Here is a 25,013-nt window from a genome sequence, read left to right on the forward strand (position 1 = left end):
AGATTCTCTCACAACTCGTTTCTGTATATGAGCTCTTACTAATTTTGCAGAAATATTCACCCCTGCCTCAGAGATACTGATAAGTCAACAGTTGGACACATCAGCAGTGGGATTATCATACATTCTTTCTACTCCTGTGGAAATGTAGAATCTGCCCAGTGTTGAAACTAAAATTATTCATCCAGATCAAAGGAATAGCCAGTTCAGCTGAAATACTCTTTTAGCATCTGTGCTGATATCTATCTGTTACTATTGTCAAATTTGCATTCAGTTTATGAAACATCTCTATACTTCCTCCTCATACATCTGAGTTTAGGTGTATGAGGAGGAGGTGTACTAGAGTATATGTGTCATTATTTAGGTTTTGATAACTTCACATGCTTCTTTTTTTTTTTTATTTTTGCTTGTATTATTAGTATAGTTTATTAGTGTAGTTTAAAGTTATTGAAATTTCTTTTCTTTCAACAGACTTTAACTCTAGACACAGTGACAGTGACAGCCTTGTGTGTAGTGGACAATTATATTTGGCTTGGTGACTCACGTGCACGGGTTCATATCTATAGGTAAATTATATAAAAACTGTGTGTTATGTTAGTAAAATTACTATTATAAACCTTTCTTGGCTGCATTCAAATGTCTCCTTTTTATTCTGAATCATTTTGGTAGAACTTATTAATATAATGTTGAAACCAAAGGGGGTGGGCAGCAGTTTCAATCAGTTAGGCAGAAAAAATAACATATATAAGCAGAATATATGAATTAATGAATTTCTATTCAATCAGTTGCATCACAATTAATATATTTCAGTTGTTGGTATAGTATTGATTTATAGCTGCAATTACTGTAACTTAAATGATAATTAAATGATAATATTGTAATTAAAACGTACAGTAGACTTGATCCATAGCAAACTTGTTACTGAACAGTTTGTTATATAATAGGTAGTTTGCTATAAGAGATTTCCTTTAGAATAAATAGCCTTTGAGACTTTGTGAGAACTTTTCCTTAAATTGGAATAGTGAATGAGTTTATTAATGGTATTTGCTATAGTGAGAGTTGAATGCATAATGCGTACATATCGATTCACCATTTTGGAAGGAGATTCTCAAGTTTTGACAGAAACTCCGATTTTTTTTTTTTTTTTTCCAAATATATCTGGAATAGATATATATACATCACAACTGTGACTCATACAGGTATAAATGGAAGCGCATGGTCTTGCAAGCTTCATAGACAAACATTAACAGTAAAATGTATACATCAGTGGCACTATTATAAGATGCTACCTTGACAACAATTCAATTTGGGAAAAATCTGTCCTGCGACACCAGCTATAGTTGATTGCAACTTGGCAGGCCACATAAAATCACAGAGCAGGACTGCTGAGTGCTGAAGCAATGTAGCATGAAAAAATTACCTATCCTTAGTTAAAACACTTGATACTGAGTTCCAGAATGCCTTTTTAAGCAACATCACAACTGTTTGTCAGGAGTGTGGCTGCACAGCCACACACAAGGCTTAACATCAGCAAGGGCAACATTAAACATTGGGTAGAGTGGTGTAAAACTTGTCACCATTGTATTCAGAAGCAGTGTAACTGCTTTTTCCAGAGTGAGAAAGCTATGTGCATGTGCTAAATCTTTCTAAGTTTAGCATATTGCTAATGCTTCCTGCCCAAGTGTGTTGTGCCAACTGTGAAGTTTGTTGGAGGAAGCATCATGGTTTGGGGCTCTTTTTTCATTGTTTAGGCTAGGTCCCCTAGTTCCAGTGATGGGGAATCTTAACACTGTGGCCTATAATGTCACTTCTAGACCAGCATTCTGCAGAACACTGGTGTTCTGCAGAAAATGAATAAGCATTCCGTGAAAAATTATCAAAATCAATATGAGCCTGGAATGGTTTTAAATGCTGCAACAATTTCAAACATGTTTGAAAATCAGGCACTCCTCACTTTGCATGTGGATTGTGTTATTAAAGCCAGTGTGTGCTGGCCTTGACTTAGCCACTGACTGACAGGTGCTTGCGGTTGTCGACACCTCCGAGCGCGAGTGAAGTACAGAGGTTCCATTCTAGGAAATGTGCGGTCACAAGCATGGTCAATGACGCGATGCAGCCCAGCATGCCTATAGTATGTGCTGTCGCATTTTTGTGATGCGATAGAGCCTGCTGTGGTGATAATCTGCACTTAGCTTTACATTGAATAAGAGACCGATGGTACTCAATTCTAATCAAGGTGTTCTGTTAAAATTTCAGGATTTGTGAAGTGTTCCATCGTAGGAAAAGTTTGAGAAACCCTGCTCTAGACAATGTCAGCCAATCATTGTGCTTCTAACTTTATAACGATACCTTCCTTTATCAATGCCCTGATCCACAAAGCAAGGTCTATGCAGGAATGGCTTGATGAGATGGTGTTGAAGAACTTGACTGGCTTGCACAGATCCCTGATCTCAGCCTCATCAAACAGCTGTGGGATGAATTGGAGTGCCATCTGCAAGCATGAGTGAATTGCCTGACATCAGTAACTGACCTCACTAATGCCCTTCTGGGAAAATGGAAGGGAATTACCATGTAGCAAAATGCAGCAGAAAACCCTCTCAGAAAATTGTAGGTTGTAATAGCAGTAGATTGAAAGTTGGGATGATTACGCATTTAGATATTTTTGATCAGATTGTGTACTTCATCGGGGAAGGCTGTTCCACAGAACCAAAGTACATAGGATTAAAGATGACTGAGAGATATATTTGATAAGTCAGCTGTTTACTTTTTTAAAAAAAATTTTAGTGACACCATGTTTATTTAAGTTTACTATCATGTTATTATTTCAACAATGAAAGAAGGGAAAAGTGGGTAACATACTGTGAGAAGAGATAGACTCTTAGACATGTCACCCATACAGAGAGCATTCTGTCTCCATGCTCTGTAATGTTGTCTGAACAGCACTCCTCGCTTACCATCTGATTTGGTCCCATACATTATCCAGCAGCTAGCCTGCAGTAATGTTTTACTGCTGTATCTCTTGAAGATGGGGGGGGGAGATTCTATTCATCATCTCCACAGTGTTTTAATGGACAGTGGGGGGGGGGGGGGGCTTGATTAGCTTTACTCACACTGCATGTTGAAAGATTGGGGAGGAAGATGAGCATCCTGTTCTGGTAACCAAACATAGCAATAGCCACTTCAGGTCACCAAATAAGCAAGGTGTGGTGTTTCACCAAGCCATGAAGGTGACCTAGGACTACCATCTACCACACAGCTAATGAACACAAACATCTGTCAAATGTAATATGTTTGTCTTGTGGTCTTAGCTGCTTCAGTATTATTATAAGCATTAACAAATTTTTGATCCATTCTTCTACCTTCTGAGTAATATACTATTCCTGATTTTTGTTTGTTTGTTTGTAACATTGAAATTACAATCTAATTGCCACAGTTCCTTGTGACATGTTTTATTTTAAATATTGATTAGTTGTACATTTCTCTTTCAAATTAATAATGTTCCCCAAATTTGATATAGTACTTTCAAGAGAACATACTGGTACAGTTATAGTAAGCATGTCGCAAAGCACGCCAAAAATATTATGTAGAAAGTATATACCATAAATTCATTACTTCTTTCATTCCTTTCAAATTCAGATGTGAGCTCTCCACAGTGAGCGTATCATCAGAAAATCACAGAAAGTGATTTTATCATAATTGAAAAAATGTTGGTGGTGGCAGTTAAATGACTGGAAATGCCTTTTCTTATATGAGACACAGAGAGCCAGTACTCTGCCACCATTTTTGCTATGCAATTTGATCCATGGACATCTGAAAAGGGGTGGTGTGCATTCACTCTTTTGACTGCATATCACAAGATAAGCAACAGTTGGTCAAATGAAGTGCTACACAACAAATACCCTATTTATGCTGTGTAGCACTTTGATTCTTTACTCTTCTTTTTTTTTAAACTTCTTATTCTTCAGGCTACATTACTGGGATCCAGTACTCTGCCACCATGTTTGCTATGCAGTTTTGATCCCTGGACATTTTTTTTTTTTTTTTTTTTTTTAATTGCTTATAGGATTTTAGCTGTGCTGTAGCAAGTCTCCTTCATTTTCTGGGAACATGACTCAAGGCTTACTGCAGTGCTAAACACATTTATTGATTGCTGAATAGCTTGTATTCATGTGTAGCTCTGTTGCTTGCAGCCTCAGTAGAATTCTAACACCCTCTTTCTTTGTTTTTCTCAGGGACTTCATCCCAACCATGTAAACAAACACAAAAAAAAGAAAAATACAATAATCAATAGGTATGTTAATAATGCCATCATTCCTGCTTATCCATTCAACATACACATATCCTTTTATGATTACTTTTTTTTAATCAAGAAGAGTTGGAAGATCCCCAAAATGAAGAAACTCTGTTTAGGTGATATCCTTGTTAAAACATCATTAAAAATACATTTAGAACAAATCTGTGTAACATTGGTTAGGGGAATACAAGTTACAATAGCTCCTGTAAAATCTTAAATTATTTAAATATAAATAAAATAAAATAAAAGAGTGATATCAAATGGAATTCCTTAATGTTCAGATGAATAGAATTGCTCTGAATTAATGGATCAAGGAATGACAACAGCCATAAGAATCTTCACACACACACACACAGTTGATCTTTGAACAACGTGGGGGGAGGGGTGCCGACCTCTCGTGTTGTTCAGAAATCCACGTATAACTGTTGACTCCCCAAAAACTAAACTACTAATAGCCTACTGTTGACCGGAAGCCTTATCGATAACGTAAACCGTCTATTAACACATATTTTACATGATATGTATGTGTATATACTATATTCTTATAATAAAGTAAGCTAGAGAAAAGAAAATGTTATTAAAGAAAATCATAAGGAAGTGCAAATAGATTTAGAGTACTGTACTGTATATATCAATACCATAAGTTTACAAGATGTATATATCTGTCGGTATCTACATCGATATTGTCTTATAGGATACAAAACACTACATGTTATATGCATTACTAATACTAGACATCAAAAATGAAAAGATAATGTGAAAAAGAAATTCATATTTATTTGCAGGTATAATGATTCATGCATTGATAACAAAGAAGCAGCAATATGATTGCTTTATGATAGCCTAGTACAATTGATATGATTGCTTTACGGTAGCCTAGCCTATACACTAATGAATGAATCGTTATAAAAATTTTATTTTATGCTAATTAATTAATTTAGCTAATTGATAACAGTTATTCTCATGGAAAGGCTTAGACATTAGTTATACATTCTTACTAAATAGCTTAAGGAAATTACAACGTACAATAGAATATACATTAAAATAAATTTTAATACACTTCCAATATTTCAGCAACATCACGTTGCCATTATCACAGGAACTTAAATACAAGACACATGCACGCAAGTACAACACACAGTAAATGAGGAACAAAGCAGGAAGCTATTCTTTCTCTTCAAAGTCCTGATGGTACCCCCCTAGCAGACAATGTTGATATTCTTGGCCGATTGGGCTGATTATCTTCTGATGTGGGTTTCCCAAATTTGGGGCAGTCTCATGCAACCAAATTTGTTTAGGTTTGGATTGTTTCTTAGGGCTGAGGCTGATTCCATGAAAAGCCTTTCGTATTTGAATTTTTGTATTTCGTATTTTTAGCTTTTTATAATAGATTTTTGTATACTTTATGGTAGTAAATGATAAAGTAGCCTAGTATCTACATATATTTTATGCATTCATAACATACCTAACTTTTTCATAATTTTTTCAATATTTTAAGCTATGATAGTGTGTCCATGAGTTTTTTCAAATTGTCGCAAATCTTAAAAATTTTTTTCAATATATTTATTCATAAAAAACCATGTATAAGTGGATCCACACTGTTCAAACCCGCGTTCTTCAAAGGTCTGTAGGTGGGCTATAGATTTTTCCTTTTTTTGTATATTTTAAATTTATTTTTACATAATCCAGAAACCCTGCTCTAGAGAGCAAACATGGAACTTTTTCAAGCCACTTCAGTCGTCCAATAATCAAGGAGGTGGTCTCAACACCAGGTGATGAAATTCATCTCCCACCTAAAGACAATCTCGTAAACCATCCATGCTCACACTGGGATTCAAATCTGCAGCCTGTTGGTTGGAGAGTGGTACACTAATGGCACAGCAAACCAGGCCAGCCATGTAGGTATTGCATTACTATTTCAGGAATGGCATTCTTATATTTGACATCCCAAATTTTCGACTTTCTTAAAATCAAGTTATTTGAATTACCCTGTATTCTAATATTGGCTGTCCAAACAGGCAGGACAGCCAATATCAGAATTTCAGAGCACAAGGACTACATCCGGTTTCACCAATACAGCCACTCTGGTCTTGCAGACCATGCGCTGGATTTCCCGCCATAGAATACGGTGGAAAAAAGCCACAATAATGCACCATAGTAAATTCAAATATGAAAGGCTTTTCATAGAATCAGCCTCAGCCCTAAGAAACAATCCAAACCTAAACAAATTTGGTTGCATGAGACTGCCCCAAATTTGGAAAACTTCCATCAGAAGACCTTCAGCCCAATTGGCCAAGAATACCAACATTGTCTGCTAGGGGGGCACCATGAGGACTTTTAGGAGAAAGAATAGCTTCCTGCTTCGTTCCTCGTTTACTGTGCGTTGTGCTTGCGTGCACGTGTCTTGTATTTAAGTTCCTGTGATAATAGCAATGTGATGTTGCTGAAATATTGGAAGTGTATTAAAATTTATTTTGATGTATATTCTGTTGTACATTGTACTGTTGTACTATTTAGTAAGAAATAATAACAGTTAATTTTATGCAGTTACAATTTAACACTGCGCCTTTGCATTTGTTTACATTTCTCTTGACTGCAAATGGCCATGTATAGTCTGTAAGTTTTTTTGTGTGTAAGTTTTGATAATTTTTAGCTTTTTATAATAGATTTTTGTATACTTTATGGTAGTAAATGATAAAGTAGCCTAGTATCTACATATATTTTATGCATTCATAACATACCTAACTTTTTCATAATTTTTTCAATATTTCTAAGCTATGATAGTGTGTCCATGAGTTTTTTCAAATTGTCGCAAATCTTAAAAAAATTTTTCAATATATTTATTCATAAAAACCATGTATAAGTGGATTCACACCATTCAAACCTGCGTTCTTCAAAGGTCTGTAGGTGGGCTATAGATTTTTCCTTTTTTTGTATATTTTAAATTTATTTTTACATAATCCAGAAACCCTGCTCTAGAGAGCAAACATGGAACTTTTTCAAGCCACTTCAGTCGTCCAATAATCAAGGCGGTGGTCTCAACACCAGGTGATGAAATTCATCTCCCACCTAAAGACAATCTCGTAAAACATCCATGCTCACACTGGGATTCAAATCTGCAGCCTGTTGGTTGGAGAGTGGCACAGCAAACCAGGCCAGCCATATAGGTATTGCATTATTATTTCAAGAATGGCATTCTTATATTTGACATCCCAAATTTTCTACTTTCTTAAAATCAAGTTATTTGAATTATCCTGTAAAGCACTACATCCCAAATCCTCTCAGAATCTTGAGGTGCCAGAAATATGATCATGCTCAAAACATTTTGAGTCATCCATGCCTGATGTTGACAGTAAATACTAAATTAAAAAACTTAATGAAATGTGCCAACTGTGTGAGAGCATCCAGTTTACTCCCATGTATGTCAAAAGTGTAAGGATGAAAAGATTCAGAAGAATTCAACACAGCAGAATAATCTCATCTCTGGAAGCAAAGAGGAAGTTTATCACAACATGAGAAGGTTAAAAAAAAAAAAAAGAAGTATCTAAAGTAACATCAACTCATATGACTGTTTCACATTATCACAATCAGTTTCATTAGAATGCATCAAGTCTGCTAATGACTATAATAACCTAAGTCAAACAAATACTTGTTCAAATATAATATGGGAAGCCATCAGACATCCTAGTAGACAATATGAATACAACTGTAATTTTTTTTTTTATTTATATTTTTTATGTGGCTCTCACCCATGTACTTTACTGCAAGTGGGCTAAAGATTTTTTCTGTGTTTTTATTATTTTTTTTATATTTTTTAATTATATTTTATATAGTCTGGAAACCCTACTTTAGAGACCAAACATAAAATTTTTCAAGCAACTTCAGACTTCCAATGAGTAGAGCAGTGGTCTCACAATGTCAAATTCATCTCCCACCTAAAGTCCTTTATTAACATCCATGCGTACAGCCTATTGGAGATCAGATATGCTAACTACTCACCCAACCAGGGCAACAAATACACAGAGAATTCAAATTAACAAAAAAATTCCCATCATCTTGGAAAAAGTTGAATTTAATGACTTTAGTGGTGATACTTTGGATATGTTTCTTGATAGTTGCAGCAAAATCTTTTTTGCTGGATCAAAAAGTAAATTATACTTGGTAAAATATTATATTCTTGTTTTCATCCTTTACATAAGAATGAAGAAACAAAAGTTTGCATGTGAAATATACTTTCAAACTATTCTTCGTTTACATGGAAGCTGTTGTCTTCACATCAAGTTGTCCTTACTATCCCATGATGTATAGCATACACCCTTCTCAAGCATGTGTAACATTATGTATTCTATGATGGGTTACTACCAAGACTAATTTCAACCTTTATTGACTACAGTTTGTTCATTAGGTTCCAGGGGTTTCAAAAACTATGCATTTTTTAGATCATGTTCTCATCAGTCTGGGATACTGGACTGATGAGAACATGATCTAAAATCTCTTTGGTGTTAGCTATCTGGCAATACCAATGTATTGCCAGATAGCACTGTACTGAGCAGCAGCCCTACGAAACATCCAAAGGCCCTACCATGAACCACACCTCAGTGGCATTCAAGAGCCTGCATGCAGGACCTGGATTTAGGCCAGTAACTGATAAGAACCTGCTGTACTTTTAGGTATGATCTTTATTGAGGATATTTTTTCAGAAGGTCCCAGCAATTCCAAAAATTGGGTCTCTTTCATCACTCCAAACCTGATTTTACTGCAGGAATCTCTCTCTCTGTTTTGACACTAAACAGCATGGAACTAAACAAACAGTAGGCAAAAACTCACCACATGCAAAACATTAGCTCTATTTGACAATAGACAGGAATGTGCTCTGCTCTTAAAGCAAGAATCTGCTGGATTACCATTATTATAGGTTGAGTCAGTGGGAGTTAGATATGTAAATATACTAAAAGCTAACTTAATAACATATTTCCCAGGTATAAAAAATGGTGTATTTTTATGATATTACAATACTCCAGATTATAGATAGTTGTAATAAGTTTTTCAGTAGGAAGCAAAGTGAACTATACTTGATTAGCAAATAAAAGTTTGCATGTGAAATATCCTCACAACTAGGCTGCTTCTATATAGAGGCAGTTGACTTTACATTGACTTGCTCTATGTAATCATCAGCTCCTACTGATGACATCGATGAAGATTGAAACCTGTCTGGGTAATGACTTCTTATGATGCATGGTATGCCTAAGAAGGGGGTTTGCTATGCATTATTGAATACTAGGATGACTTATTTTTACTTTAAAGGTCTCTTAATAATAATAATAATAAACAACCATAACAATTCATTGAAAATCAACATATTTTGTATTCATTTTGTTAAAAGTTTTCAGTTTATTAAAATTTATTACATTTTTAATAAATTGAATTACTTTCATTATTTTTTATTGGAGTGTTCATTATTCTTTGCTAATAACATGCTGTTTTTTGCATATGACAATTCATAATAGATGTATTCTGTATTTGCTATGATGCAAATTAAGCTTTCATTAGTGGTTACAGCTATATTGGAAATATAAATTGGAAGGAGAAGAGGACACATAGGAGGAAGGAAATGGAATTTATGCAGTTACTAAGGAATAATTACCTGAAACAGAATGTGATAGAATGTACTAGGGGTTTGAGAGTTCTAGATCTAGTAATTGCATCAGAGAATTTGTCCATAACCAATATGACCCACCTTGTCACACTGGTGAGATTGATCATATAGTCTTGACCTGAGAAATGGCTAAATGTGTGGAAGTTTCAGTTAAGAAGGGGGGGGGGGATATATGTGGAATTACAGGGCTTGTAGGTATGACAAGCGTAGGAGATTGTTTAGATCAGTGCCATGGCATGTGAAGCTGCAAGGGATGGATGTTGATAGTACATGAGAAGCTGTAAAGAAGTGCTTGAGGAAAGTAATAGCAGACTGCATACCAAGAGTCAGGAGAATAAATCAGGTGGGAATAGATGAATAGCATGTATTCTCATTAAGCTGGAGCTGCAAAAAAAAGAAAAATTTGTGGAGGGAATTGAAAGAGAAAGGTGACCAGCAAGCACATGAGCAGTACAAAGCACAGGCTTTTGTTTTTTTCCTGTGCAAAGCAAAGTATGAAAGGAAATTAGCAGTGTAGGCCAAAGATAATCCCAAAGTGTTCTTTTGGTATGTTGCAAATAAAAGGAAGAATGTTTATGGTAGAGTGATTTTAATGAATGTTGATGGTAGGGAGGTAACTGAATCAGGCAAAATAGTAGAATCACTAAGTGAACACTTTGCAAGAGTATATCATCCAGGTGGAGCTGAAAGAAAGAACTGGAGATGCAAAGCATATTACACAACCTTGATGTGAATATGGCTATGGGATTAGATGGTATACCAACTAATTTTATGAGAAGGTGCTAGGGAATTTTCAGTGCCTTTGACCATGTTGTCTAACCTAAATCTCGGCTCTGGGTTAATACCAAGGGGATGGAAAGAGGGGGAAATGGTTCCATTGCATAAAGGAGGCTCTAAGACTGGTGTAACAAATCACTGACCAATCAGCTTATCAGGAGTTGTCAAGAGCAAAATACAGGAATGGATAGATGGAAGTGGGATACTGTATGGAGGCAACATAGTTTTGTGAAGGGTAGGTCGTACCCCCAGTAACTTGCTCACATTTTATAATACAGTAACAGCTGAGTTGAATAAAGGTAATGGGTTCACAATGATACTGCTGGACTTTGCAAAAGCTTTTGACAGGATACTGCATGGAATTCTCATCAACAAATTCTAGCACATGGGGATAGATATAAAGTTGGTGAAGTGGATAAGAGGGTGGTTGATGGAGAGATATCAGAGAGTTGTTTATTCAGGAGTAGACTCTGGTAGATGATCTGTAACTAGTGGCATGCCACACGGCTCTGTTCCTGGGCTACTATTTAATTTATACATTAACCGTATAGGAAAGAATCCAAGAAGAACTATTCAGTTATTTCCCAATGATACAAAATTGGGTAGAGCAATAGTTAATATGGGTGATGTTAACACTGTGCAGGATGATTTCAACAGACTATCAGTCTGGACAAATGAGAATGGATGTCATTTTAATGTGGAAAAATGTAAGGTTATGCATTTTGGAGAGAAAAGATTACCAGCTGTGTACCACATTGATGGAATTGTATTCCAGGAAATTGATGAAGCTAGAGATTCCAGACAATTAAAAAAATAATCAGCATGTTAGTGGATAGGAAGTTGAAATTTAGAGGGCATATTGCAAAAGTGGCTAAAGCAGCTCATCAAATTACTTGGTTACTGAAGAATAACCTGCTTGTCTATGCTCATCAAGAACCAGAGGTGAGTGAACAAGATGAGAGAGCAGGTCTATGAAATGGAACTTATGATGACAGGTTGAAAATTTGTGGGTTACAGAAATGGGTTGACACATAAATTACTGAAGGGTTTTTTACAAGATTAATACAGAGTAAATTTTTCTGAACAGGTCCAGTGGTGGGAGAACTTGGGGTGGAAACTGAGCAAGAGTAGTTAGCAGGGGGGTGTGATGAATGGATTTTTTTCTTTGGAGTGGTGGAATTGGAATAGGTTGCTAGTATGTTCAAAACTAAGTACAATAGTTACTGCACGAATGTTGGATAGTGCTTGGCATGATGAATCCAAGGACTCCTTGAAGGAGCCCATAATAATAGTAATAATAATAAGTGCAGTATTTAATTTTAGTATATGCAAAAAATTAAACTGCTGTTTAATTCTTGTAGTGTTGAGTCACATAGAGAAATATTCCAGTTTATCTTGGATCCAGTTGCCACAACACCATCAGCTATTCGAAGCATGGAGTATCTTTGTGACCAGCTTTCTGTTGCTATGGCAACAAGTGAAGGAAAACTTTGGTTATGTGATACTGTTATTGAAAATTTAAAAACGGTGGAGAATTCAGAGGCTACTGGAAATCAGATCCAAATTACTGATAGTCCCAAATCCCAAGAACTTTGCAGTAGTGGAGGTCCTGTGTTCTGCATTACTTCTGTATCATTAGAAAATGAAAGGTATTATTATCATTTGTATTTATTAATGTGCACATGCACAGAAATAATTTATATGCATTCTAATATTTTATTCTAATTACTATTACTCTTTATATGCATTTTGAAAAAAATACTGTGTATCGTGACTGTTAAATCTTGAATGAAGAGATTTTGTTGTGAAATATCTCATTCGGGATTTTACAAGCATCAAAACACTGAGAAAAATACTTGTATATAAGTAGAGATGTTAATTGCTTGAAAAATTTTAAATAAACGTTTTTTGTATTGGACTGTTCTAAGTAAGAAAATATTACCTGTTCTTGTAAATTTAACAATGGAAGAAAATTTGATGAGAATTATGTTAGTATGTAAAAGTGATCCCAAAGTTCGCAAACGAGACACTTGAATTAGTAACATGTCCCACGGTAGTCACGTACGCACGGAGTAAGTTGCGCGCAGGAGACGCGAGGAGAAGGACCGGAACTCTGTGCAAAGGAGTAGTGCCAAGCAGAAAGGTATGACCCTGCAGGCATGCCACTCAAGGTACGATATAAAAAACTTGACGCCGCTAGCTTGCTCTCTGGTAGGCTTTTTTCTTCTCTCTCTCAGCTTTGATGCAGGTCACTCGAGGGGCCAAGCTCGAGTAACTTCCTAAGATGAATACATGAGAGCAGTCAACAGAACGATGTCTGGACGCAGTTACGGGGCCGAGTAGCAAGCCAAGTGTGGGCATTTCGTCAGTAAAGAGTGAGAATCAACGCAAGCTGATCGTCATGCTAGACCATGTGGACGAACTTAAGCAGAGCAGTTCTCGTCTACATTGGAGAGGATAATTCATGATTGTGAGTTCCAGGCTGGCCCATCGAAAAAACAACTGAAGAAGAAGGAGGAATGATCTGTGGAAAGAAGTGTAAGGATCGAGAGATAGACCCGACAAAGTCTGAAGTTCCCGGTAACGTACGAATCTTTTAGTTTTCTTTGTGTGTATAAAAGAACTTTGTGTGTAATAATATGCAAAAATATTCATATATAAGATATATCTTATATATGAATATAGTAATGCTTGAAGTTTGATAGGTTAACCATTGAGAGAAATTGTAGATCTGATTGTTAGAGATCAGTGAATTGATTCATAATTAATATTGTCTCATGGTAGAATTCAACTAGCAATACTGAAGTTTTGTATGGTTAAGTCTGTTAGCTTAGAAGAAAGATTTAGAAGTTATAGAATGACTTGCACAAATTGTAAGGGGGATGTAAGTCCAAAGGTCAGGTAGCAGTAACGCGAGGGGAGCGGTTTGCCCCAGGCATTCGTGTGCCGACAGCGCACAAAAACGTAGCGGAGAAAGCTGGACGCTGTGATGTCGACCTATGTGAAAGCGCTAGGTGGACATCGCGGAGTGCAAGAATCGCCGGGAACCAAGGCGAAATATAAGGGTCAAGCACCCCCCCCACACACACACACACACACGAGGCTTTTTTGTTCCTGATCTACTGGTGCTGGTCTCGCGATGTCGTGAGCAGGTGGAGAGGGGCAGTGCCTTCACTCCGGAGAGTTTCGATAGAGGCATCGCCAGAACTAGAAGGTTGTATCCCGCAGAAAGGGTATGCCCGGCCACTCACAGAAAGCCAGATAGGAGCCCATGGATATTTCGATTAAGGAGAGACAAATTCCTGAGGACCTCTTAATGTGATGCAGTTCAAGATAGATAAGTAGACTTTATAGTATTTGCTAACTACAAATGAAAGGATTTGTACCATGCTGTGAATCTAAGGAAGGAACATTAATGATATTATGTAGAACTGAACTGTAGTGATCCTGAGAAAATTATCGTATATTAATTGTCTCTTACTATGATTGAATTATGTTATATGCTTAAAGAGGTTATGATAAAGTTCAGAGTAAAGAATTGCTATTAATGACAAGATTGTAAGAGATATAGATGCTATTTTGAGTGGTTTGATTGAAACTGAATTAGAAAAGAATTATTGAGATTGTCATGCATAATTTAGGTGTTTTAATGTTGATAAGATTTATACTGAAAAATTAACAGTGGTCAGTCTTGAGTATTCTTGTGAAATTGGAACGTTTTAACGTTAACCTGATTGTCAGGAACTTTCTTAGATTGAGATTTAAGTTTACATGCACTGTATGTATATAATTATAGTATCTAATAAACCTTGCTTTTGAATACAATTAAGTCTATCTGTGATTTTTGGAATCTGATGTACCGCTTATAAAAACTAACACGAACCTAGGTGGGAAATTAGAAGGAAGAGATTTTGGCCACGTCTGCAAAGGTCAAGGTATCACTAAAATACTATCAAGAGATCACCTCTTGATTGATATTATTATTTAATCTAAAAGCGCTAAGTGGCACAGCAAAAAAAAATAAATTTCTTGGTGTTTTACGAGAGGTTGATCTCTGATACTCTGGTATTGGCTCAACCCTGGGGCAATTCCATTGTTACACGTGATACCTGAGAAAGAGTTGGACGAGAATTTGTTGTTGATGAAGAGTTGGTTGTTGATGACCAACTCCATAATTTTAGAGAGAAGTGAGAGCAATTGGACAGCAGTTAATTGGTTGACTTTTATCACCTTTCTTTGGTGTGGATTGGATGTGGATCTGTTTCCATGTTGTAGGGTAGATGCCGGTTGAATAGGATCAATTGAAGAGATGATACAGGATAGGTGTTAGCTCTGGGGCACAATTTTTTAACACAATAGGTAGGATACCATCATTAACAGATGCCTTGATTGTGTCCAGGTTATTAAGGATTCTTCAGATTTCTTTTTGTCAGAAGACTGCAGGCGACATGAATTGAGCCATCCATTCTCTGGAGTGAAGTTCCCTTCACTCCAGACCATAGCCCTAAGTCATTAATGCAGGAATTGGAATAGGAGAGTGATGCCAGTAAGTTGGCCTTGTCTTTAGGGTGAGTTAACTACAGTACCATCCAGATGTGAGAGGGGTGGTAACCTGAGTGGGCAGAAGTTGTGCTTAATGACCTTGGCAAGGGACCAGAAGGAGCGACTGCCATCTGGGTAAGAGGCGAATTTGCAGCATTTGACCCTTTCAAAGTCTGACTTGGATTGATGATTCTTCTGTTGCGAGCTGCAGTGCAGGTGGAGTGGGCAGCTGGAATTTTGGTCTTGAACCATTCGTGGTAAGCAGAGGTTTTTTCTTTTACAACATTGGCACATTTTTTTTGTGACCCAAAGCGTGGATGGTGGTGGCTGAGAATTTGAGGTGGAATAAAGTATGAAAGCCTTCGTTCTTATGAGGATGATTTCTGTCTGGTGGGTGAATATTCCTCTTGGTAACTCAGACTACAATCTCACACAAGTCTCTTTTTACTACAACCTCTCTTCCTAACAACCACAGTACACCTGGAAGGGGAGCTTGTTAGGAAGAAGTCAATGTGTTGCCAAATTGGAGGGGTTGTCAGGTATTCTGGTAAGAAGATTGATGATCTGAGATAGATCATTGCTGATGGCAAATACCTCGGCATCCCTGCCTGCTTGATCGGTGAAACTGGAGAAGGGGAGCCAATTTGAGTTGTGGACATTGAAGTCCCCAAGAAGGATGACCTCACTATTGGGATATTTCAACTGCAGAAAGTTGAACTTTAGAGAGATATAGTTGAAGAGGTGGGTGACAGAGTTTAGGGAGCGATATAGGGAGAATATGAAATGGGCAGGTTAGTTTGGGAGATAAGTTTATATAATTTGTTGCTGAACCAGTTGGCTGAGTGGATAGTAGCACTGATGCCTCAAACCAACAGGCTGTGGGTTTGGATCCTGCTATGGCATGAATGTTTGTATTTCTTTAGATATAGATGATTTTCATCACCTGTTAGGACACTATCACTCTTTTTTTCATTGAAGTCTTAGAGCAAGAGATTTTTAAATCAGAAGTTTCAATATGATATTTGATATAATTCAGTTATATCAATTATTATAATGTTATATCAATTCTGTATGCATTTTTTGCCTTATTTAGGAACTTTTTCTTTTGAAAGTAATATTTTTTATTGTGACCAATTTAGACAAGAGTAAATTGTAATTATTTATTTCAGATGTGAACTGTGGTGTGGTCAGCCACAAGGAAGAATAACTATTACTGTTTTACAGAAGAAAGATGTTATTTTACAAGAAATTGCTTTTCATTATGACCCTGTAGTAGATAACTTGGATGTCACACAGTTAACATCAGGATCAAATAATGGCAGAACATTTGTATGGTCATATGTTTATCCAGGTAATAAGCTGATTTATTCTCAGTATGGAAACCATATATTATAAAAGTGAATTAATATTTGCATATTTTTCTCATCCTATTTAAACTGCTTTTATTGTAATATTTTTCTTTATTTCATTTGTGCAATTTTTTTTTTCCTTTTGAAAATTTTTCCATACCTCTGAATAACATTATACAGTATATCCTCAGTTATTTGGCTGTTGTGGGAAATAAGTTTGCTGATAAAATGATTGAAGAATTGATTAACTGAAGGTAACAGTTACATAGCACTGTACCAAAAGTTGGTTGTCGCACATACCTATTCAAAAGGTTGGTTAACTGAAATATTGTGGTTTAAGCCGTAAGAATACAATTTGGTTGGCTAAATCCTAAATTTCCGGCCCATCCTCATTCATTCAGTATCCAGTAGATACCTAACAGGGTGCACTATGAGAAGGTGAGGATTGGACATTAGGTCAGAAGCCCTGGCCGGTTCTCCGCATTCCTTTAAAATCCAAGCATCCCTTTGCCTTTTTCCTGGCAGGAAAAAGGCAAAGGGATGCTTGTTGGCAGGAAAAAAGACCCAGAGGAAGACCAAGATATAGGCAGATTGATATGGTAAAAAATGCCTTAGAAGATAGAAATATAAGATCTGACAATGTTGGAGCCTTGACAGGTAACAGATTTTGTAAATAGGAAGTTAGTAATAATGTAAATTTTTCATGTAGTACTATCATATCCTGTACACCCCTTGAGGGTAAATGTCAGGAATTTTTTTGAATCCTTGAAGATTGGAAATCACTGTCTATACATATAATATTTCTGCTGTCATTGATGTTATATATAAGTGCACTAAACAGAAGTTTATTGTTTGGTTGTGCTTAGATGTTCCTTGTACATATTTATGATTGTGCTTTATGTTTTTCATGAATGATTTTAGATGAATTTTGTCCATCCATTTGAACTGAAGTGTTTTTAGAATTCTTACTGAAGGATTTTATTGAAATTGTTATTTTGAATCTGTATAAAAATGTATGAAGTTTTCTTCATTTAGAACCATTTGCAGGAGCTCAAACATCAACACATGACAAAATTATATATTCCATAAGCTCCACTCTGCCCATGTGATTATTCACTCATCTTGGTTTCCTAAGTGAACAGCATATAAATCAGAAAGTTGTGATTTGATAGCAAAGATCCATCATTTCATATACTAGAAAATATGCTGTGCTTGCAAAATTTGTTGGGCAGATAGTCTGCTCAAGTGAATAGCCAAACATTTTAGCCATCTACACAACCAGGGAAAAGCATAACTTTATTTGACAACAAATCAAAATGCTTTACAATTCAAATAACAGTTTTATATCAGAAATCAAAGAAGCATTGGAAGTGATTCATTCAACCACACAGCACAATATGAATGCAGGTTTAATTGCATTGCTTAACTTAATTTTTTGTACACACATATTATATGCTCATTTACTTCTTAATGACTATTTATTGATACCTTGTGTACTGCCGTAACCTTTGATGTGGTTCACTATGACCTTTGTTGTCCTTGCATCAGTAAACCATAAATCAACCAATCAGCCAATTCAAACAGCTTGCTCGAATTGGTTTGAAATAGTTTGCAAAAAGGAGACTGAGTAGGCTCCTAAGGACATCATCCATTTTTACAAATACCTTGGAGTATGTAGAATACCATCCTGATACAGTCTGCTAAAGGAAGATTCTGTGTTTAGCAATTTGCTCACTTATTATAACAAGATGATGAATACATTGGATAAGGGTTGGAGGGTTGCATATACGATAGCATATTTAGATTTTACAAAGGCTTTTGATAAATTGCCACATCGCAAGCTAATAGTTAAATTGGAACAGATCAGATGAGGTGCACAAGTGTCGGAAGCTAAGGAGATTGTTCGGTTAATGAGTGCTCACTTTGCTAAGATATATGAACCCGGCGTATGTAGCATGGTGCTACTGCTACGTTGGATGAAGAGTTAGAGGTTTATGAAAATGAGGTTGAAGAGCTCTTGTATAACCTGGATAAGAATTTGTTTGAATCTGCCCATTTGTTAAAGGAATGTTCAGCTGAATTGGCTAGGCCTTTCACACATTTGTATAACTTGTCTCAGCTCAGGAATGGAAGGAATGTATGATAGTTCCATTGCACAAGGGTGGTACAAAAACTGATGTGTCTAACTACTGACCTATTAGTATCTCTGATGTAGTAGTGAAGATTTTAAAGAAGTTGGTAAGAACTCGCATACAGAAATGGGTAGACAAGCTTTCTATACTCTGCAGGGAACAGCATTAGTTTACTAAAGGAAGATCATGTTTTAGCAATTTACTCATATTTTATAACAATGTTACGGCTGAGTTGGATAAAGGGAATGGATACACTATGATAATGTTGGATTTTTCTAAGGCATTTGAGAGGATGCCACATGGTAAACTGTTGTGTAAACTGGAGAATATGGGATTGGAACATAATCTATTGACTTGGATCAGGGGATGGTTGACAGACAGATATCAAAAAGTGGTATACAGTGGGTGTGAATTTGCCAGATTTAAGGTAACCAGTGGTGTAACTCAGGGTTCAGTCCTTGGGCCATTATTGTTCAAGCTATACATTAATGACATCAAGCAGGGTCTATCATCAGATTTGCAATTCTTTGCTGATGATGTGTGAAGATAGGCAGGGCAATCAGGGATGCTACTGATATTCAGCAATTAGAAAATTATTTGAATAGACTAGAAATCTGGGCAAACGAAAATGGCTGTCAATTTAATGTTAGTAAGTGTAAAGTTATGCACTTTGGTGTGATTAGAGTACCAGCGGCATATTATATTAGCGGGGTTATGCTACAAGAAATTGAAGAGGCAAGGGATAGTGGATAAGAATTTAAAGTTCAAAGGTCACATAGCAAAAGTTGCAAATACAACTCAGAGGATTGCTATGTTGAAGTGAACCTTGACATGTAAAAATAAGGAAGTAATTTTACCTCTTTATAAGGCTTTGATAAGACCACACTTGGATTACTGTGTGCAGATTTGGTCTCCCGGGTTCCAAAGGGATAAAGAAGCTGTGGAAAGGGTGCAAAAAAGAGTTACAAAGATTATATCCAGATTATGGGACTTAGATTATGAGGACAGATTGTGAGTATGTGGATTACAGACTCTGGTTAACAGGAGAAAGAGGGGTGATATGATAGAGGTCTATAAACTTTTAAATGGGTGTTATAGCATTTCAAATGATGAAATTTTTCATTATATGGAAAGCAGGGAGAGAACACGGGGGCATCCATGGAAGTTAAGGTTGTTCTCAGTCAAGAAAGGGTTAAGATCTAGATTTTTTTTCCCAGAGAGTAGTGAGTGAGTGGAATAATTTGCCCTTAGAGGTAGTGAGTGCATCTAGTGTAAATGAATTTAAGGGAAGGTATAATAGCTGGGTTGGGTAATTTACAGCCTTCCTCAGTGAGTCCTTGACTCCCTGGAGGTCTCAGATAATAATAATAATAATATTTAGATTTTGTAAAGGCTTTTGATAAATTTCCACATCGCAAGCTAATAGTTAAATTGGAACAGATCAGATGAGGTTGGATAGTAGATTTGTGTGTTGGATTGGCAATTGGCTGTCTGATAGGTATCAGCAGATTATGTATGAGGGAAGTGGATATCCCAGAAGAGGAAAGTCATGAGTGGTATGCTCCAGGAATGGACTTGAATATCAGGTAACCAAAAAAAAGTTTGTGTGGCTTTCGGTGGAATAGTTTGTGGAGCACAATTTTTTTGTGCATCATAAGGCACAGATATGCATCAGTCAGTTGGTGCACTCTAACTTGGTGTGTACTCTCTTTCTGTGACTCTGAACCCTTTTAAAATGTCAGTTGAACCTGGTGTAATTCAGGCTTGTTTGCTTTATGAATTTAAACTTGGTTTGAAGGCTTCAGAAACTTCCCATAAGATATGTGTGGCATTTGGAAAAGATGTACTAGTAGAATGTACTGTACAAAAATGGTTTAAAAAAATTGTTTCTGATGAAGAATCACTTGAAGATGCACCATGTTCAGTAAGACCCTCCATTATAATAATGAAGAATTACATGCCATTGTTGAAAATAATTCAAGATTAACATGTCGAGAACTTTCACAAATGTTTAATGTGAGTGGTGAGAGAATTTGTTTACACTTGCATCAACTGGGAAAATCATGGAAGCTAGGAAAATGGGTCCCACATGCATTATCAGATGACAAGAAACTTCAAAGGCTATCGCATCATAAAAACTAGCCATTTTTGGATTACTTGCTCACTTATGATGAAAAATGTTTCTTGTATTCTAACAGGAAGTGAACTTATCATTGATTGTCACCAAATGATCCAGTATACACACTTCGAAGGCACCACTTCATCCCTCAGAAGACTATGCTTTGTTTGCATTGGACTGGAGCCAGTATTTTCCACTACAGGTTTCTCACTGCAGGCCAAACAATTATGGCCAAGATCTACTCAAGTTTGTGCAGAATGCGTTACTTCAGAAACAGCCAGGATTAGGTAATCAGAATAAAGTGCTATTCTTACAGGACAATGCAAAATCTCATACTGCAAAACTTACCCATGAGAAGATTTGTGCTCTAGGGTGGAAGATACTCCCTCATCCTCCATATGCTCCTAACATTTCTCCAAGCGATTATCACTTTTTTTTCTTTTTTTTTTTTAAGCTAGACAATTGCATGCAAAATAGACAGTTTTGCAGTAAACTAGAGATTGAAGTGAAGGTTGCTAGGTTCCAAAAAAAAAAAAAAAAAAGACTTCTAAAGACAAAACATTCCATAAAAGCAGAATTTACAAACTTGGGAAAGAGTTGTAGATTATGAAGGTGCTTATTTTAATGAATAATACATTTATTACAGGCGACTCCAGTCCTTAGACTCATCGAGGGAGGCCCTAAACATCATGTCCATCACAACTATTCGACGTTCACACAGTATCTACTATACTTTGCCTTGAACTCATTCACTGTCGTAGCACCCACAACAGACTCCTGGCAGCTTATTCCACTCATTCACCACTCTAAAAGTAAAAAACCTAGCTCTTACGCCCTTACTAACCACACTCTTCCCCAGCTTCCGTGGATGTCCCCTAGTCCTCCCACCCTTAGAGGAGATGGAGGAGACAAAAGATCTGAGGGTGATGGTGGATAAGGACTCGAATTTTCATGGATATTTTGCTGAAATTCTGAGGACAACATAGCAGACTGCATATAGATTCCTGTGCACAGATTTGGTGGCCTGGTTTTCAAAAGGATGATGAGTTGTTGGAGAGGGTTCAGAGGCAATTCATTCAATCGGTTTGTTGTCCCTGGAGAGTATGAGAACAGATTGCAAGAATGCAGATTGCAGAGCTTAGTGGATAGGGAGAGGGGTGGGGACATGATCGAGACATATCAGTTGGCAAGGAGTAATTACAAGATCAATGTGAATGAGATTTTCATAGAATGTCTGGAGACAGAAAACAAGAGCCTATCCTTGAGCTGTATAATGAGTGTATTTTTTGCATGGATAGTGGCGGGTGATATTATAATAATTATTCATTGACATGCTACGAAGTGACTGTCTTTTATTGCTGCCATGTCACTTAAATTTGAAGTCAAGTATGCTCCTAGGTAATTTAAGCCATTAACTTGTTCCATAATTTTTTGATTAAGTATTAGCTGTATATCTTCTGGATTCTTCCAGTTTTCCATTATCTTCATTTTATTTGAATTTTTAGTCATATTACAGTTTCTGCAGGTTTCTTGTAATTTTGCAGGCTGGTTTTTTGGTTTATAGAAAATTCACACATACAGGGAGATATTTGCACATACAGTCACACCGTTATCCCACTTATCAGTATGGTATCCTAAAATCTCTAATTCACAGAGCTAGAGCTATCTGTCCCAATGACAATGCTCTTACTGTTGAACTCACTCACCTATGTCACACCTTCTTAGCCAACCGCTATAATCTCCATAGGATAGAAAAAAATACTAAATGCTCCCCAGAAATCCCCTCCACTTCCTACCACACACACACACACAACTACAGCAAAACTGTTACCATCCTATACATTCAAGGCACATCCGAAAAGATATCTAGAGTGCTTAATAAACATCAGCTACACACCGTATTCAAAAACCTTATATCAAATTGGACAGACAGGAAGAACTGTTGACATCTGCCTTGGTAAACATAAAAAAAAATACATCCAGCACTATTCATTATGGCAAGTTGGATTTGCCTTGGATACCCCTTCACACAGGATCAATTAGAAGAAAACAAAAATGCTACACAGAAGTTATAAATTAGAGAGATTGTTTTTGGAATCAACAGAAGCTTTAAGACATGCTCCAATCCTCAACAAGTATGACAGTATAAATTTACCAAAAATCTGGGGAACAGTCTTTTTAAGATCTAATTGATACTTATTTTCTCTTGTTTTCCAACCTAGATGGCACCTAATTAGGACCTTAGTTCCTTGTGTTGTCCTTTAAAATTGTTTAATCTAGTCCAAGTGTTATACCAAATTGTTATCATTTTGCATACTGTGACAAACTGTTTTTGCACTCTGAAGATGTTGGATATAATACTAGCGAAATATCAGCAAATAAGTTAATAAATATTAATTATTTTGTAATCATTCTGTGTTGTCGTCAGTACTGTGAAAATAAATTTGCATGTACTGAAACACATGTCTTTCCACTTTCATTTACCCACATAAATTTAACATTTATATGGATAGAATATGTGCTATCCATATTCTTGGGTTTTTTAGACCACAATTATTATTAAGATTAGGGTGGTGGTTGATAAGAATGTCACTGACCTCTTTAAATTTGCACTCATACATTATGTTTGTGCAAAGTAATGAACAGGTGCCTTTCCAGTCAGTTCTATGTAGTGTATTCAGGGCATGATCAGGAAGTTCAGATTTACCATAGTTATTAAATTTAACGTGTTGTTTATGTTCCTTTTTTTTTTTTTTTTTTTTTGGATAGGAATTGTGCATCCTGTTTCACCTATATAACACAAATTACAGATGCAATGAATACAGTATACTCCAGGGTGAGCCAGTAGAAGAAGTGAATCCCTGGAGGAGTTGCTTTAATTGTGCAGGAAGTTTAAAGGTGGCATTAGGTTGTATTTCTGTAGTATTCTGTTTATTTTATCTTATATCCCTTTAATGTATGGGATAGCTACAGTTTTATTGTGATGTAGTTTATTTTTATTGTTAAGTGGAGTCTTGTGAAGAATTTTGGTGATAATAATTTTGCTGTAGCTATTTTTAGGAGATTGCTGATAACTTTTAATTCATGTTTAAGTGCTTGCTCATTGGAGCAAATTTTTAAAGATCTGTTTTTAGTGTGTTAATGACACCTAGTTTTATGTGTTGGGTAGTGGTAAGAGTTTATGTGTATATATTGACCAATATGTGTATGGCTACACAACCCAAGAATTGTATACAAAATGATCTACTAGTTTTGGTAAATTATGGAGGCTTACAGTAAACAGTGAAGGAACGACTGCCAGAAGGAAGATATGTGGCAAATTTATCTAGAAATTGAAGTGTGTTCTGACTATCAGTTTTAATTGTGAATTGTATGTATTTGTGTTGTTTGTTCAGGTGGCTGAGGAAAGTGACTAATGCCTTACGGCCATAGGACCAGATAACAAAAACATTGTCAACATACCTAAGCCAAACTTTGGGTTTTAAAGTAAAGGAATGTAGACCACATTGCTCATTTCAAATACAATCACAGCTGCCTCTGAAAATTCATTCTACTTATTCTCTGCTTTTGAAGCAAAAAAAAAAAAAAAAATCTGGTCTTGATACCCTTGCTAATCACGCTCTCATAAACCTTCCAAGAGTTGCCCTCCTTTTCTTGTTATGTATTGAAAAATTCTTCTACATCACTCCTAATAAAATCCCTTTAGTTTCTATCACATTCTTAAGTAACTAAAGGGATTTTATTAGAAGTGATGTAGAAGAATTTTTCAATACATAACAAGAAAAGGAGGGCAACTCTTGGAAGGTTTATGAGAGCGTGGTTAGCATGGGCATTGAGACTAGTTTTTTTTTTTTTTTGCTTCAAAAGCAGAGAATAAGTAGAATGAATTTTCACCTGTGATTAAGAGCCATTTTTTGTAACTAGCATATTCCATCTCCTCATGGGAAGATATCACATGCCTGTCACCATCATGGCCACTTCCTTCACTAGTTAATCATTCCTAAAAAATCCAGGCAATCAAATTGGTATACAAAATCCAGATTTAGTTGTATCAAATATGTATGAAAATGAATAATAACATCCTTATTTCTGTTCTGGTGTGTTCTTCAACATCAATTGGATGTTGAAGAACATTCTTCCCACTTTT

At 36.2% G+C, this 25,013-nt stretch overlaps 1 protein-coding gene across 1 annotated transcript in view; it reads left to right on the forward strand.

Moving 5' to 3' along the window:
- The window catches only part of Lrrk (Leucine-rich repeat kinase), a 790,764-nt gene that overhangs the window by 745,770 nt on the left and 19,981 nt on the right, over positions 1–25,013 (forward strand). Inside the window, exons 33-35 of the mRNA XM_090409582.1 lie at positions 469–563; positions 12,086–12,373; positions 16,436–16,617. Of these exons, the coding sequence (XP_090265708.1) occupies positions 469–563; positions 12,086–12,373; positions 16,436–16,617 (565 nt within the window). The remainder of the gene's footprint in view (positions 1–468; positions 564–12,085; positions 12,374–16,435; positions 16,618–25,013) is intronic.

The sequence above is a fragment of the Typopeltis vanoorti genome, chromosome 19 (genome assembly GCF_054136105.1).
Source record: "Typopeltis vanoorti isolate ZY-2024b chromosome 19, IOZ_Tvanoo_1.0, whole genome shotgun sequence".
In the NCBI taxonomy this organism is placed as follows: Eukaryota; Metazoa; Arthropoda; class Arachnida; order Uropygi; family Thelyphonidae; genus Typopeltis; species Typopeltis vanoorti.